The sequence below is a fragment of the Rhinopithecus roxellana genome, chromosome 3, assembly GCF_007565055.1.
Source record: "Rhinopithecus roxellana isolate Shanxi Qingling chromosome 3, ASM756505v1, whole genome shotgun sequence".
Lineage (NCBI taxonomy): Eukaryota > Metazoa > Chordata > Mammalia > Primates > Cercopithecidae > Rhinopithecus > Rhinopithecus roxellana.
In genome coordinates, this window is record NC_044551.1 from 92,660,038 (window position 1) to 92,672,677 (window position 12,640).

Genomic DNA, 12,640 nt, shown 5'->3' on the forward strand with positions numbered 1-12,640 from the left:
GCAAACCACCATGGCATGTGTATACCTATGTAACAAACCCGTACTTTCTGCATATGTATCCCAGAACTCAAAGTATACTTAAAAAACAATTGTCTTAAGATGGTAGCGCTTTGTGAAGGGATTTTGCCTATATGCTGTGAGGTTCTCATGAGACAGGTTCTATGAAACAAAAACAAAAACAAAAACAAAACAAAAAGAACAAAATGTGGAAGCAGATGAGATCATCTATATTAGCAGATATAGGGTCCCAAACAAGGATGCCACAGGGAAGACCAGGACCAGGGTGCTGGCAAAAAAGACTGAGAAGGGGCGGCTTGCCAGGTAGAGGAAAATAAGAGTAATGACAAAGCAGCCCGGGAGGAGGCTGTTTAACAGAGGAAGATGTGTCAGGGCCTCCCCAGTCCATGGCCTTTTCTTCCTGGATACCCATCTAGACCACACGTCCCAGCCTCTCCTGCCATGTGGCAGCCTTTCATACCCATGCGATGGAGATCCAGCCAACGGAGGTGGGGCAGTGGGCATGTGTGTTGCCAGGGATAGCTGTAGGCCTTACGGCGTGCCAGAGCCACAGATGGAAGGAGGAGTGTGGGTCCTGAGTGCCCACATGGAGAAGAGCTGACCTGTCTACTTGAATACCTGTCCAGGATGACTACAGAAGCAAGAAAATAAACTTTCGTGTAGTTGGATCATTAGATGTTTCGGTCTGCGTGTTACAGTGGGGAGCCCTCCCTAAGTCACACAGGCAATGAGACTCGTCGGTCGCTGCAGTTAGGAGCCCTTTCCATGGAGGCATGAGGACAGACTGCTAGGGGTTGATGAGTACAACAGAAAGTGAGAAAGGCACCATGAATGAACTCCAACCTTCCTAGAAACCTCATTGTGAAGGCTGGACCATGGGAGAGCAGAAAGTGAGAAGGCAGAAGACGGAAAAGGATGGGGAGAGGACATTTTTCAAACATTGTAAGATAGAAGCACGAAGAGCATATGTATCTCTAGGGGAAGAATGACCAGAGGGAGAGGATGAAGAAACAGGAAGGAGGAAAACGGACAATATCAGGAGAAAATAAGCATAAAGCGAAACTATCAAGAAATAATTGTTAAAATGCATGCCACTATGTAATTGGGGAAAGGTAACCCAATATGGATGTATTCACTTTGTAAATTCCAGAACCTAGAAGGGAGCGGAGGATCTAGCTTTGACCATTACACTCAAGCGGGAATGGGAGGCTGAATAATGTTCTCTTAACAAGAGGCCTGGACCACACATAGGGAATAAATACATATTTCTATTTTAAAATAGAACCCAATAAAAATAAGCATAAAGTAAATAAATCAAGAAATAATTGTTAAAATGCATGCCATTATGTAATTGGGGAAAGGTAACCCAATATGGATGCATCCACTTCGGAATTTCCAGAACCTAGAAGGGAGCGGAGGATCTAGCAGGTACGCAGTAAATATGCATTGAATGAATGAATGAATGTAAGTTACTAGGAGTGGCCATTTGCTTGTAGGATTGACAGGACTGCTCTAAGAGGAATCACATGGTATTAAGGAGAGTAAGAAAATGGGGGTACTATTGCATAGACTGGCATAGAGAAAAACCCAATTGCTGCATACTTTTATTTTATGCTACACATCTTACCAGTGGTCAATATGTCATCCAGTTAAATGGAGCACTGGCAGTGAGGATGCCATGAACAGCTCTCTCAGAGCAGTACCTGGGAACTGTAAGTTCACCCAGCTTTAACCTCAGGAACTGCTGGCAGCCTGTCACGGGCATGGGGTTATAACAGGACACGTGGCAACAGCAAGAAGCATCTGAGGCAGTTCCACATTCTGTGACCTCACTTCCTCCCTTGGTTGTTGCTAATGTTCTTATATTGTTCCAGCTACAAAACAGAGTCTGAAAATGTACAGTTCTCTTTGCATCGAACTAGCTGGCCTCCCTGCATAGGGCAAAGGAGTCATGGACTTGGGGCCGTCTTCAAGGTGAAAGCAAATGGGTAATTACTGTAGAAGTATTTCCAGTGAAATGACAGCACTGTGGGATCTCCCAAGACTGTGGCTTTTATAAAAACTGGGCACAGATACTCAAAAGGAGCATTGGTGCTGGTGCACACATAGCATGGGTGTCCAGGGAATGAACATCTCCATACCCTTTTCTTCACTTTTGCACCCTGTAATAGAAACTCTGCTTTTCAGTGAAGCCCCTGGACAGGGAGACGTAGGTGGCCACTTGATTAAGAACTGGAAGTATTTACAAAGGCACGTCTCTAAAAGAAAAACGCATGCCCTCCCCGGCTCTTTTCCATTCCAGTTGTTTGGAACGTGGGCAGACTGAGAGTCAATGTGGATAATACTGATGAGGGCAACACTCCAGAGGTGGTGAGCATGGAGTCAGGAGGAGCCAAACCCCTGGCTCTGGCGGGTGTTATATCAGACTTTGACCATTACACTCAGGTTTTTACGTGAGAGGGAGTGGGAGGCTGAAAAATGCTGTCTCCCCCATAGAAGATGTAACCATCCTAATTCCCAGAACCAGTGAATATGCAACCTTAAATGGCCAAAGAGACTTTGCAGATGTGATGAAGTTAAAGACCTTGAAAGGCAGAGATCATTGTGAATATCCCAGGAGGTCTGATGTAATCTCAAGGGTTGTTTCTTATAAGAGAGACTCGGGCGGTCACAGAGCAGGCAGTACGACGACGGAAGCAAAGAAATTTCAAAGATGCTGCACTGCTGCCTCTGATGGGGGAGGAGGAGGCCACCAGCCAAGGAATGCAGGCAGCCTTTAGAAGCTGGAAAAGGCAAGGAAAGAGATTCTCTAGAGAACTTGTAGATAATTAAATACTGGTGATAAGGTACTATGCCAGGATATTAATGTCATTTCCTTATTGTCTCTGTTCTGGCTAAGGTCTCAAGCAAGGCAAAGAATAATAGATGCCCCCTTGCCCCACTTTCTCGAAATGTTAGACCTTCCACTTGGAGCTGCAAAAGTGATAGACAAAATAGGGTTCTGCAGTATTAGCATATGACTCAACTCCAGATTATATAAGATTAGGCTTAGGGTGGAAGTGGCTGGTGGTGAAAACTTCCTTGGAAGTAATCAATTGGTTGGGAATTCCTCACCCTCCCTCTCCAGAAGCCCAGAGAGTGGACTATGTAAAGAGTTTCACCATGAGCTCCCTGAAGTTTGGGGGTGGGAGGGCCTGGTATCTTCAGTGGCATTAGCAGGATGATACAGAGATTCAGTGCCAGAGGTGAACTGACCGTGGAGCCATGAACTTTCATGCCCACCCACTGCATGGGCCCCTTCCAGGGTCTGTACCTAATTTTATATTCATAAAGTGTACTCTTCTTCTTAAATAGGACTTCCAAAATGACAAAAGCTATAGGGGCACAAAATTGGTATCTTCCCTGGTCTGTGTTTAGTCTGAGGCCGACTGAGAATTTTGAGGCAGATGGCTGAGGAGGTCAGGCATCCCCATTTGGGAGGTCCTTGGTTGCATGGTGGTACTTCTGAGCAACCCACCCCACTGCCCCCATGAGAGATGGAGCTAGCCAGGAGACATCTTCCATGGGCAGAGTGTACCAGAGCCAGGATATAACTGAGATGGTCAGGTTCTGCTCTCCTCCTCTTGAGTCTCCTTTCCCACTTAGCTCAACCTTGTTGGGAGGCATTGAGATGGGGAAGCTACAGCTTATGAGAAGGGGAGGGAGAGGAGATGGAGCTGGGAAGAGAGAAGAAACTGATCATGCCGTCTCTCAAGCACACTGAATTCTCATAGATGGGATATCACCCAGTCTACTGGATCCACCAGAAAACGAGGGAGTAAGTTTGAGTTAATTGCCCCAAAGTAAGTAAGAAGAATGGATGTAGACTTACATTAAACTTACTGAGTTTACTAGCTCCTGATCCAGTCCTCTGATTCTGCCTTTTGTCTCTAGGGTATTTTTGTAGGTTTTGATTCAAAATGTTATGAGTAAAGCCTTGTAAAAGGGTGGAATTACAGAGGAAGTGTTTAGTTTGGGTACTGCTATATGGGATTTCCCCTGACTTGGGGATCTATCCCAGCAACAGCTGTAAGTTAGTCACTTCTTGTTTAGCAACTGCCATGTGCATTGATTTCCACTTTTGCACAATTGATTTTTGCTTCTGTTCCCATTTGTGCCTTTGCTTTTGGACAGATATCATATGATGAGTGTCTGAGAATTGTCTCAGAGAGGTCAGGAGACTTCGTGAAGAAAGACCGTCTTTGTCAATACCAAACATCAACAAGCAAACATCCAGATTTATGGAGGAGACAGTATGGGAGCTGAGTTTAACCTTAGCCTTTTTGTTTTCTACCCTAACTTGACATCAAGTGATTTAGAAAAGAAAGAACTAGAGGAGCGACAATTGCAAACTTTGCGGACACTAGCCTTGGGTTGTTTTAAAATCTGGCTGAAAGTCCTTATGTTCTTCCAATAATCTGTTGTTGAAGAATTTTCCGGGACAGTAGGAAGATTTATAAATTCCCATTAAGCAATTTCCTTGATAAAATGACAGCTCTACATTTAGTAGTTTAATTTATTTCTATAGAGGATTTACTACTTTTTCATCCCTATCTTAGATACCCAGAGAGTAGAATCTATTAATTCTCAAAATGGCAACATATTGGAAGACATATTAAAGCCCTTCAGTATTCCTCACTCTTCATACTGCAAAGCTTAAACATCAAAATTTTGAATTTTGACTATATTGTGTTTTTCCTCGACATTATTTCAAAGTATCTTTCTAATTCTCACTGGAATATGGTATTGTTTTTCAAATGTCCAGCAGATGAGAGTAACGGAGTGATGTTAAACATGAGAACATCACTTCCGTTTGCAGGGCCATGGGCTACTGGCTCATCTATGTAGAGTGATCAGTCTCCCATAAGCAAGCTGTGAAAGATGACAAAAGGCTGTATTCACTCCTTCATCCACTCTGGTTTGGACATTTGAGGAAATCTACAGGCATTCCTTTACCCATCTATAATTACTTATTGATTTCTTATTGTGTGAGTGCAATGGCAGCAAGAGCTAATGAAATGAATCCAAGAGAGGTAAGGAAAGAGAGCCTCGTGTGAGACAGGCCATGAAGGGCATGACTCCACTCCCATCAAAGCTCATTCTTCACTTGCTGTGCAACCCAAGAGTCTATCTTCTCTGACAATAAAAGGAAGGATATTGAAAGATTAGTTTTACGTTTTCTTTCTCTCATCATGAAGGCAAGAGCAGATACAGTATCTCTATTCAGAGAAATATGATCTTACTCTGTTTCAAGCACAGGCAGTTTGGTATTTTTCAAGACATGAGCTCACTGTGCAAGATACCAACGTTGTATGTGGGGTGGAGTAGAGGGTGGCACAACCATAAAAACACCAGGCCATCAATATTAGGAGGTTTCTAACCCCCCTGCTTGCCAACAAGAGGTTGGGTCTGACATCTGATTTACCTGTGAGATTTGATCCATACACTTAGGAATTATGGATTTTATTTATTATTTATTTTTATTTTTTGAGACAGGGCCTCACTCTGTCACCCAGGCTGGAGTGCAGTGGCATGATCTCTGCTCACTGCAGCCTCCACCTCCTGGGTTCAAGCGATTCTCCTACCTCTGCCTCCTGAGTAGCTAGGATTACAGGCGTGCACTGCCTGTAATTTTTGTATTTTTAGTAAAGATGGGGTTTTACCATGTTGGCCAGGCTGGTCTCAAACTCCTGACCTCAAGTGATCCACCTACTTCAGCCTCCCAAAGTTCTGGGATTACAGGCATGAGCCACCATGCCCTACCTGAACTATGGAGTTTAATTCACTCGGAGAGATACTGAGTGGATGCTGTTCTGTCTGAAGCACTTTGAGATTCTTAGAGCAAAATGAGCTTCAGGACCATAAGCTGAACATTGGAAAAATCATCTATCACTTTAACAACAGGGACTGCCCTGACCCTTTCCATAGTAACTTTACAGGGTCTGTTTGAATGGCCTGGCTTGTCTTCCAGGCAAGCAGTGCACGCAGAGGCAAGGGCACGGAAGCATGGAGGTAGCAACCCCTCAATTCTGATCGCCAGCTTTCAGCACCTAGCACTCTCAGTTGTAAACATGGGACTCTGTTTCCTATAGAAATATTGCCGGCAGGCAGAGCTGCGTGTGCGAAAGGAGAAAGACTGTGAGAAGCAGACACTGGATAGGCCTCTAGGGACTAGAGGAGACAGAGTAGAGAGACCAGAGAGAAAGGAGCTGTAAAAATGTAGAGGTGAATAGTGATGATGATGATGACAAAATGAAATCCTCGGATCCAAACCTAGAGCTGCCTGTGGACAGGATGGCAGAGACGGCACTTGCCAATCAAACAGCTTGGAAAAATGTTGTAGAACTAATGGCAGCAACTCCCATGGATATGTCACTTTCCATTTTACAAAGCGCTATGATGACTTCTGTTCTATTTGAGACGTCAGCAATCCACTGTGGCAAGTATTATGGCTTTCCTGTCATGGATGGGAAAACCAAGGGAGGGGGTGGGTGGGATTGAGGGAGAGATGCCCGCAGTCTTCATGAAAGGCTATGAAGGTTCTTTGATGCAAAGATCAAGGAAAGATACAGACTTGGATACACGAAGTGGAAGGAAGGCACCATGGCGACCCAGGCTTCCAAACTTCCAGAGACCCGAGGGTTTGTCCCGCTGCCTCCAGAGAACATGCTGCCAGGTACAAGAACAGCCAAAGACCATTTTAAGAGGTCGTTTACTTTTCTGACGGCTCTGCATCAGGAATGGCTGCTCATCAGGTACAGATAACCGGCTGCCAAGCAACCCTAGCGCATCTGAAACCTGGTAAATCAGAGGGTTACTCATTGTGCTCCACCTTCCTGCAGAAGTGGCCAGAGAACTGCCCGAAGTCACTTCTGACACTGATGGGCAGAGGGTCTCAAGTCACCTGCCCAAGGTCATGCTGCTGGTAAGTGGCAGGGCTGTGCCATGGACCCCTGGCCATACACTCTTTGTATTTCACCAAATTGTAGGATGAGCCTTTCAGACACCAATGTGATCTCCAGTTTTATGAGTGCAAGTTGAGTGTCCCGCATCAGGAAAGCATAGTCTGTTCTATTCTCCTCTGCTTCAAACAAGCTTGGAGGAATACATTCATTTTGGGATGCTATATTACCAAAGGGATACCAACAAACTTACATGCATTTGGCAAAAAAGGATGGCATGGTGAAGGCTGTGGAAAGGCTGACATATTAGAATTTAGCATGTGATGGGATTTAGGACATGCTAACCCCAAATATGGTACCTTGGCATTTGGGGAAACAACAACGGCTGAAAGGTCTCTCTCACCTTTCCCTCAGAAAGGTTTCTCTCACCTTTCTCTCATGCTTCTTCCCTTGAGCAGGTCATAAAACCCTCATTCGAGAGGTGCCTCCTTATACTGGAGCAAAGGAACATCCTTATCTCTGAACTCACAGGGGCACAGAGAGGAATCTGGAAGATTCCCCCGTTTATCACCATTAGATCATACCCTTTTGTCCTCCAATCAGACTTCTCCATGGGTGTCCACTCTCCATCAGACTTAAGCATAAAAATACACAAGTTTACCTGTTTCTTTGGGCCTTTATTTCCTTATAGAGGTTCTCATGTAATTAATTGGCATGTAACTATCTCATGTAATTATCTACTTATACAGATAATTTTTATGCCTTCTCTTGTTACTATAATTTGCTTTTCATTATAGGGGCTTCAGTCATGAACCTAGCGATGGGTGAGGGAGGATATTTCTTTTCCTCTCCTACACATTTTAGACCTAGAAAAGAAATGACCTTGTAGATAAAGATGGCTAGCTTCAAATCCAGGAAGGCTACTGCAGAGAAGAGAGATTAGACTTTTCCAGTACAGCTTTTGGAGTACAGAAGTTGCAAATAATGAGATTGTTGCTTAATACAAGTAAGAAGTTTTGGATGATCACAGTTACCCCAAAATGGGATAACATGCCTCATTAGGTTGTGATTACAGCTGACATTAAAGCCATTTGAGAAGAAAACGACTTTTGGAACGGTACTGCCTTTCTTCTCCTGCCACAAACCTTTTGCAGCGGTTATGCTGCCCCCATCCCCATCCTCCCTGGCAGGGGGCTGTGGCGATGGGACTGAGTTCTCACCCCGGGGTGTGGGCCCGAGACTGGCAACTTCTGTGCCACTTGCCTTCCCCTCTCCCCTCTCTCACCCTATGGGCTGGAATGAGAAGTGGGCAGAGCCACGGTGCTTTGCTTACACAGGCAGGAATGACGTTTCTTTTGCAAGGCAAAGCAATGAGACAGGTATCAGGGTCACCTGCTGGCCTTGGGCCACCTGCCTGAGCACATACAGCTCCATAAGACGGAAAGGGATCCCTGTGTAGTCTCAGCTCCTATAGTTTTGGGTCTGTTAGACACTTAGCCTGTGTCCCAACCAATGCAAGTACTTCTTGGAGATATTGTACAGATTATTAAGGTATCATCTAAGAATTTATACATGATGATTTCTACAATATTTTAATTCTATGTCCTCCCCCTCACCCATCTTCTGTCCTTCAAAACCAGCCACCCTGACAGTTCTCCAACCATAGTCAAACCTAAGCACCCCATTATTTCAGTCACTTCATTTCTTTTTACGTCCCAAGGTTCAAAAAAGGCATGAACTTTCCATTTCCTGCTTCTCTTGTACCCCAACATCTAGTCTCTTCCTATGGCATATCCTCTTTTCCTTCAGAAAATATCCTCTGCAATGACACAGAACATTGAAGTTCTTTGTGGTTATCTAAAGACTGGCTTTAAAAGGGTGATGCATTCTTTAGCCTGCAAGTGATCACATTCTCCTACACCTGTTGATGTTTCTTTAGGGGAAAATAACCCAAAAGGCAAGGCTTCACAAAAGTCAGAGGTTCCAATGATATAACTATGCTGTGGTTCCAAATGCAGCATGAATCAAACATAGTTTTATATCAATCAATACACCCAGCTAGAAGAATATTCTGATTTGAATCAGAATGTGTCTCTCTAGGTAACATAAAGTAGGTGAGCTAATGAAATGGCATCCTGGCCTCTGTGCCTGGGTTTGATAAGAAAATGAGCATGACAGATGGCACCGAATTCTGTTCCATGGACATGGAACTCTCAATCCAATTTCCATCTCTCCCCTCATGCTTTCCCTTTTATCCATAATGTCCTTATCTCTTACCTCCTAATTGTGCAAACTCCATAAATGCCTCTCAAGACTTGGCCTACAAGTTTCTTTCCCTTAATTCATGCTTTAAAATCTGTAGTATGTAATTCAGAACTGAATGAAGTTGCCAATTATAGTTTCATATTTCATCTTTACCCCTAGTACCTTTTCCCCCATATCTTATGTTTTCCTTTGGAACTCTTCCTTTGCTAAGCCTACAATAGATGTTTAATAAATAGATTTGAAGCATGGATAATTAAAAGATATGGATCAGACATTTTTTTCAATGATATGCAAATTGTCAGTGAAGAACAAAATAGAAATCCATTTCACCACTGATTAAAAACAATTCATAAAGATGAATGAATTTGGTTTTCTCACAAAGGAGCTTTTCAAAAGAAAAACTTTTTTGAATTTTGAGCTTTGCTATTAGCAGCACTTATGACACTGGGTACAAAGATCTTCCTCTCATTTCACAACTGCATAATTTGGAAATTATTAAGAACAGCTCTTTCTCAACATTTTTAAATCATGGGTCAACTAAAACATCACCATTCATTTGTCCAGCCCATCCTTCTTGAATCTCTTCAAATGAAACATATTTTATAGCATCTTGAGCTCTTGAGTTTTAGCTCCATGAAATTCCTGTCAACACATTCTTTATTTTTCATGGAAACAGACAGACAATTATGCTTTTTGAACTCTACTAACAACAACGAAAAACATTAAGATGGAAGGCTCATATGACTATTCCAGACAGGGTCTGGAAAGTCTCTAAAAGCTGCTTCCCTACAATGCACAGAAGTATCAGAAGGTATATTTCAGCAAACAGGAAACGTTCAGGATCTAAAGGAAAGAGGGTTTTATTTCACGCAGCAATATTTCGTTGAGCTTCTGGAGCCACTGATTCAGAATGGCCAGTTCCTTTCTAATTTATACCATGTTCCTTATTTCTGGCTGCCTGTTTAACTGAAGTACTCTTTCCTGGGCGAGACTTCATTTGCCTCCTGGAGGAATTCAAGAAGGAGTTAACTAAGGATGCTGGGACAGGAATTTCAAACAAAATAGAATGGAAGCCAAAACACTGTAGATAAATGGCTTATGCTAACCTGTTATATAAAATGCTTCGGGAAGGACTTAACAGTTGTCCCCTGAGCCATATGGGTTTACACTGCATGGGTCCACTAATATGCAGATTTTTTTTCAACCAAATGCCCATAAAAAGTACAGCATTTGTGAGATGCAAAACCCATGTATAAGGAGGGCTGACTAATTTCCGCAGGGCCTTGAATATTCACGGATTTTGCTATCTGCGGCAGTCCTGGAACCAATCCCCTGTGTATACTGAGGGATGACTCTCATTCATCTAGAACCTCCACTTCATTTTGCACTCTGTTTCAACGTAAACACACTTCCTTTTAGGGAACAGGAAAATTTTGAAAGAGAAATATATAGGGTACACCTTATAAAACTTAAAGTGCAAAGTAATAAATACTTAAGGGAAGTTAGAAAGGCTTTGGGGGAAATCTAGAAATAGACTCTAACTTAGTAGAGACAGCTATAAAATATTTATTTTTTTCCCCATTGCTTAGAAAGACAAATTTTCCCTCTGGCAAGATGGGTCTCGTTCCCTAAGATGCGAGCCCCTTACTGTGGGCCCATGTCCTTGGCCAGCGGGTGGCTGGTGACCTGGGGGATGGGGGCTGTAGATGGGGATGGAGGCGGCAATGCTCTTGGCCTTCCTACTCCCTGCAAGTGGCCAGGGGGCTGCAGGTGGGTGCTGTGGGCAGTTGCTGTTGGAAGCCCAGACACCCTTCTACAGTCCTGTCTGTGTTTCCTGAATCCCTGCATGGAGACCAATGCCTATGCCATTCTCCCTGCTTACTGGTGATATCCTCTACCCCCTATGTTTTTTTTTTTTTGAGATGGAGTCTCGCTCTGTTGCCCAGGCAACAGTCCAGTAGTGCGATCTCAGCTCACCTCAACCTCTGCCTCCTGGGTTCAAGCAATTCTCCTGCCTCAGCCTCCTAAGTAGCTGAGATTATACGCACTGCTACCACGCCCAGCCTTTTTTTTTTTGTATTATTAGTAGAGACTGGGTTTCACCATGTTGGCCAGGCTGGTCTCAAACTCCTGACCTCAGGTGACTTGCCCACCTCAGCTTCCCAAAATGCTGGGATTACAGGTGTGAGCCACTGCGCATGGCCTTCTACCCCTATTTGTTAACTCGAATTTAAACTCCCATGCTTGCGGGGCTTGTCACAATAGAACAACAACTTTTGGGAAAGGTTAAAAAAATAATTCTCCCCTCCTAACCAAAAAAGTAAAGTTTGGCATTCCTTATTGAGAAGATTTTGGAAATGAGGACTTGAATGGAACTTTCTAGACGTGACTTTTTTCTCTTAAGGCATTTTTGAGCCATGTTGGGGGTGAAGACTCTTTGGAAGTGTGTGATATGAATCCCTGCCTGCCTTGCGAGAGTGCAGTGAACAATTGCCGAGTATCGTGGTGATCCACATTTGTCACCAGAAGCACCATCTTCTTCCCTCTGGCCAGTAACACCGTGAGGTTCTCCGGGGCGAAGTGCCATGCGTCAGACAGTTGCGTCTCCTATTCAATGTTCCTAGTCTGCAGTGGTTCTTGATTCCCTGAATGATGTGCTCTGCATCTCTCTTTATATATATATATATCTTTCCATATTTTTTTTTCCAAAATTACTTGTTAACATTTGTTGATGCTTCTTTTTTCCCCCCCAAATCCCTCTGTCATTACTTTGTAGTCTACTGTAGAATACTGAAGCTCAGGAAAACAGGCTTATTTTCTTTTTTGTAAGATGATTTAGGGTAACACCCTGCGAGCATGGATCTGTCCAGTCCAGAAAGTTCACGGATCTTAGGAGCTACTCAAGGGACATATCACCTCTTTTCTGGCTTCTTTACTGATTCTCGTTTCAGTTGTGTTTCAATGGCTGAGGCTGTGGGAAAGTGCCCTCCACATCTGTGACACGTCTCAGGGCCCCGCGTTGAGTGTTTGGGCTCAGGGCCCAGGTGAAGCCAGCCTTACCTTTTTGTAGAGACTCCTCAGATCTCGGTACTGCCACATGCTGTTGAGGACCTGAGATGCGGCCTTGACCACTTTTGGAGAGTGTCTGATGAAGGAAAGACAGGAAAGGCAAGATGTGAGTGGGACAGCTGTGCCATGTTTCTATAATTCTTGTAGTATTTCAAACTTCTTCATTATTATTATATCTATCATGGTGATCTGTGATCAGTGGTCCCTCATGTTATTACCATAATTGTTTTGGAGTACCACGAACTGCGCCCACCTAAGACAGCAACCGTAATCAACAAATGTTGTTCCTTCCGACTGTTCCACTGACTGGCCCTTCCTCCTCTCTCTCCTCAGGCCTCCCTCTTCCA

General features: G+C 43.8%; 1 protein-coding gene across 7 annotated transcripts in view; it reads right to left on the reverse strand.

Moving 5' to 3' along the window:
* Positions 1 to 12,640, reverse strand: part of CTNND2 (catenin delta 2) — a 943,187-nt gene that overhangs the window by 33,472 nt on the left and 897,075 nt on the right. For all 7 annotated transcript variants that reach the window (XM_010356592.2, XM_030927650.1, XM_010356588.2 and 4 more), the window contains one exon: positions 12,285 to 12,369. In XM_010356592.2, coding sequence (XP_010354894.1) covers positions 12,285 to 12,369 — 85 coding nt within the window. The remainder of the gene's footprint in view (positions 1 to 12,284; positions 12,370 to 12,640) is intronic.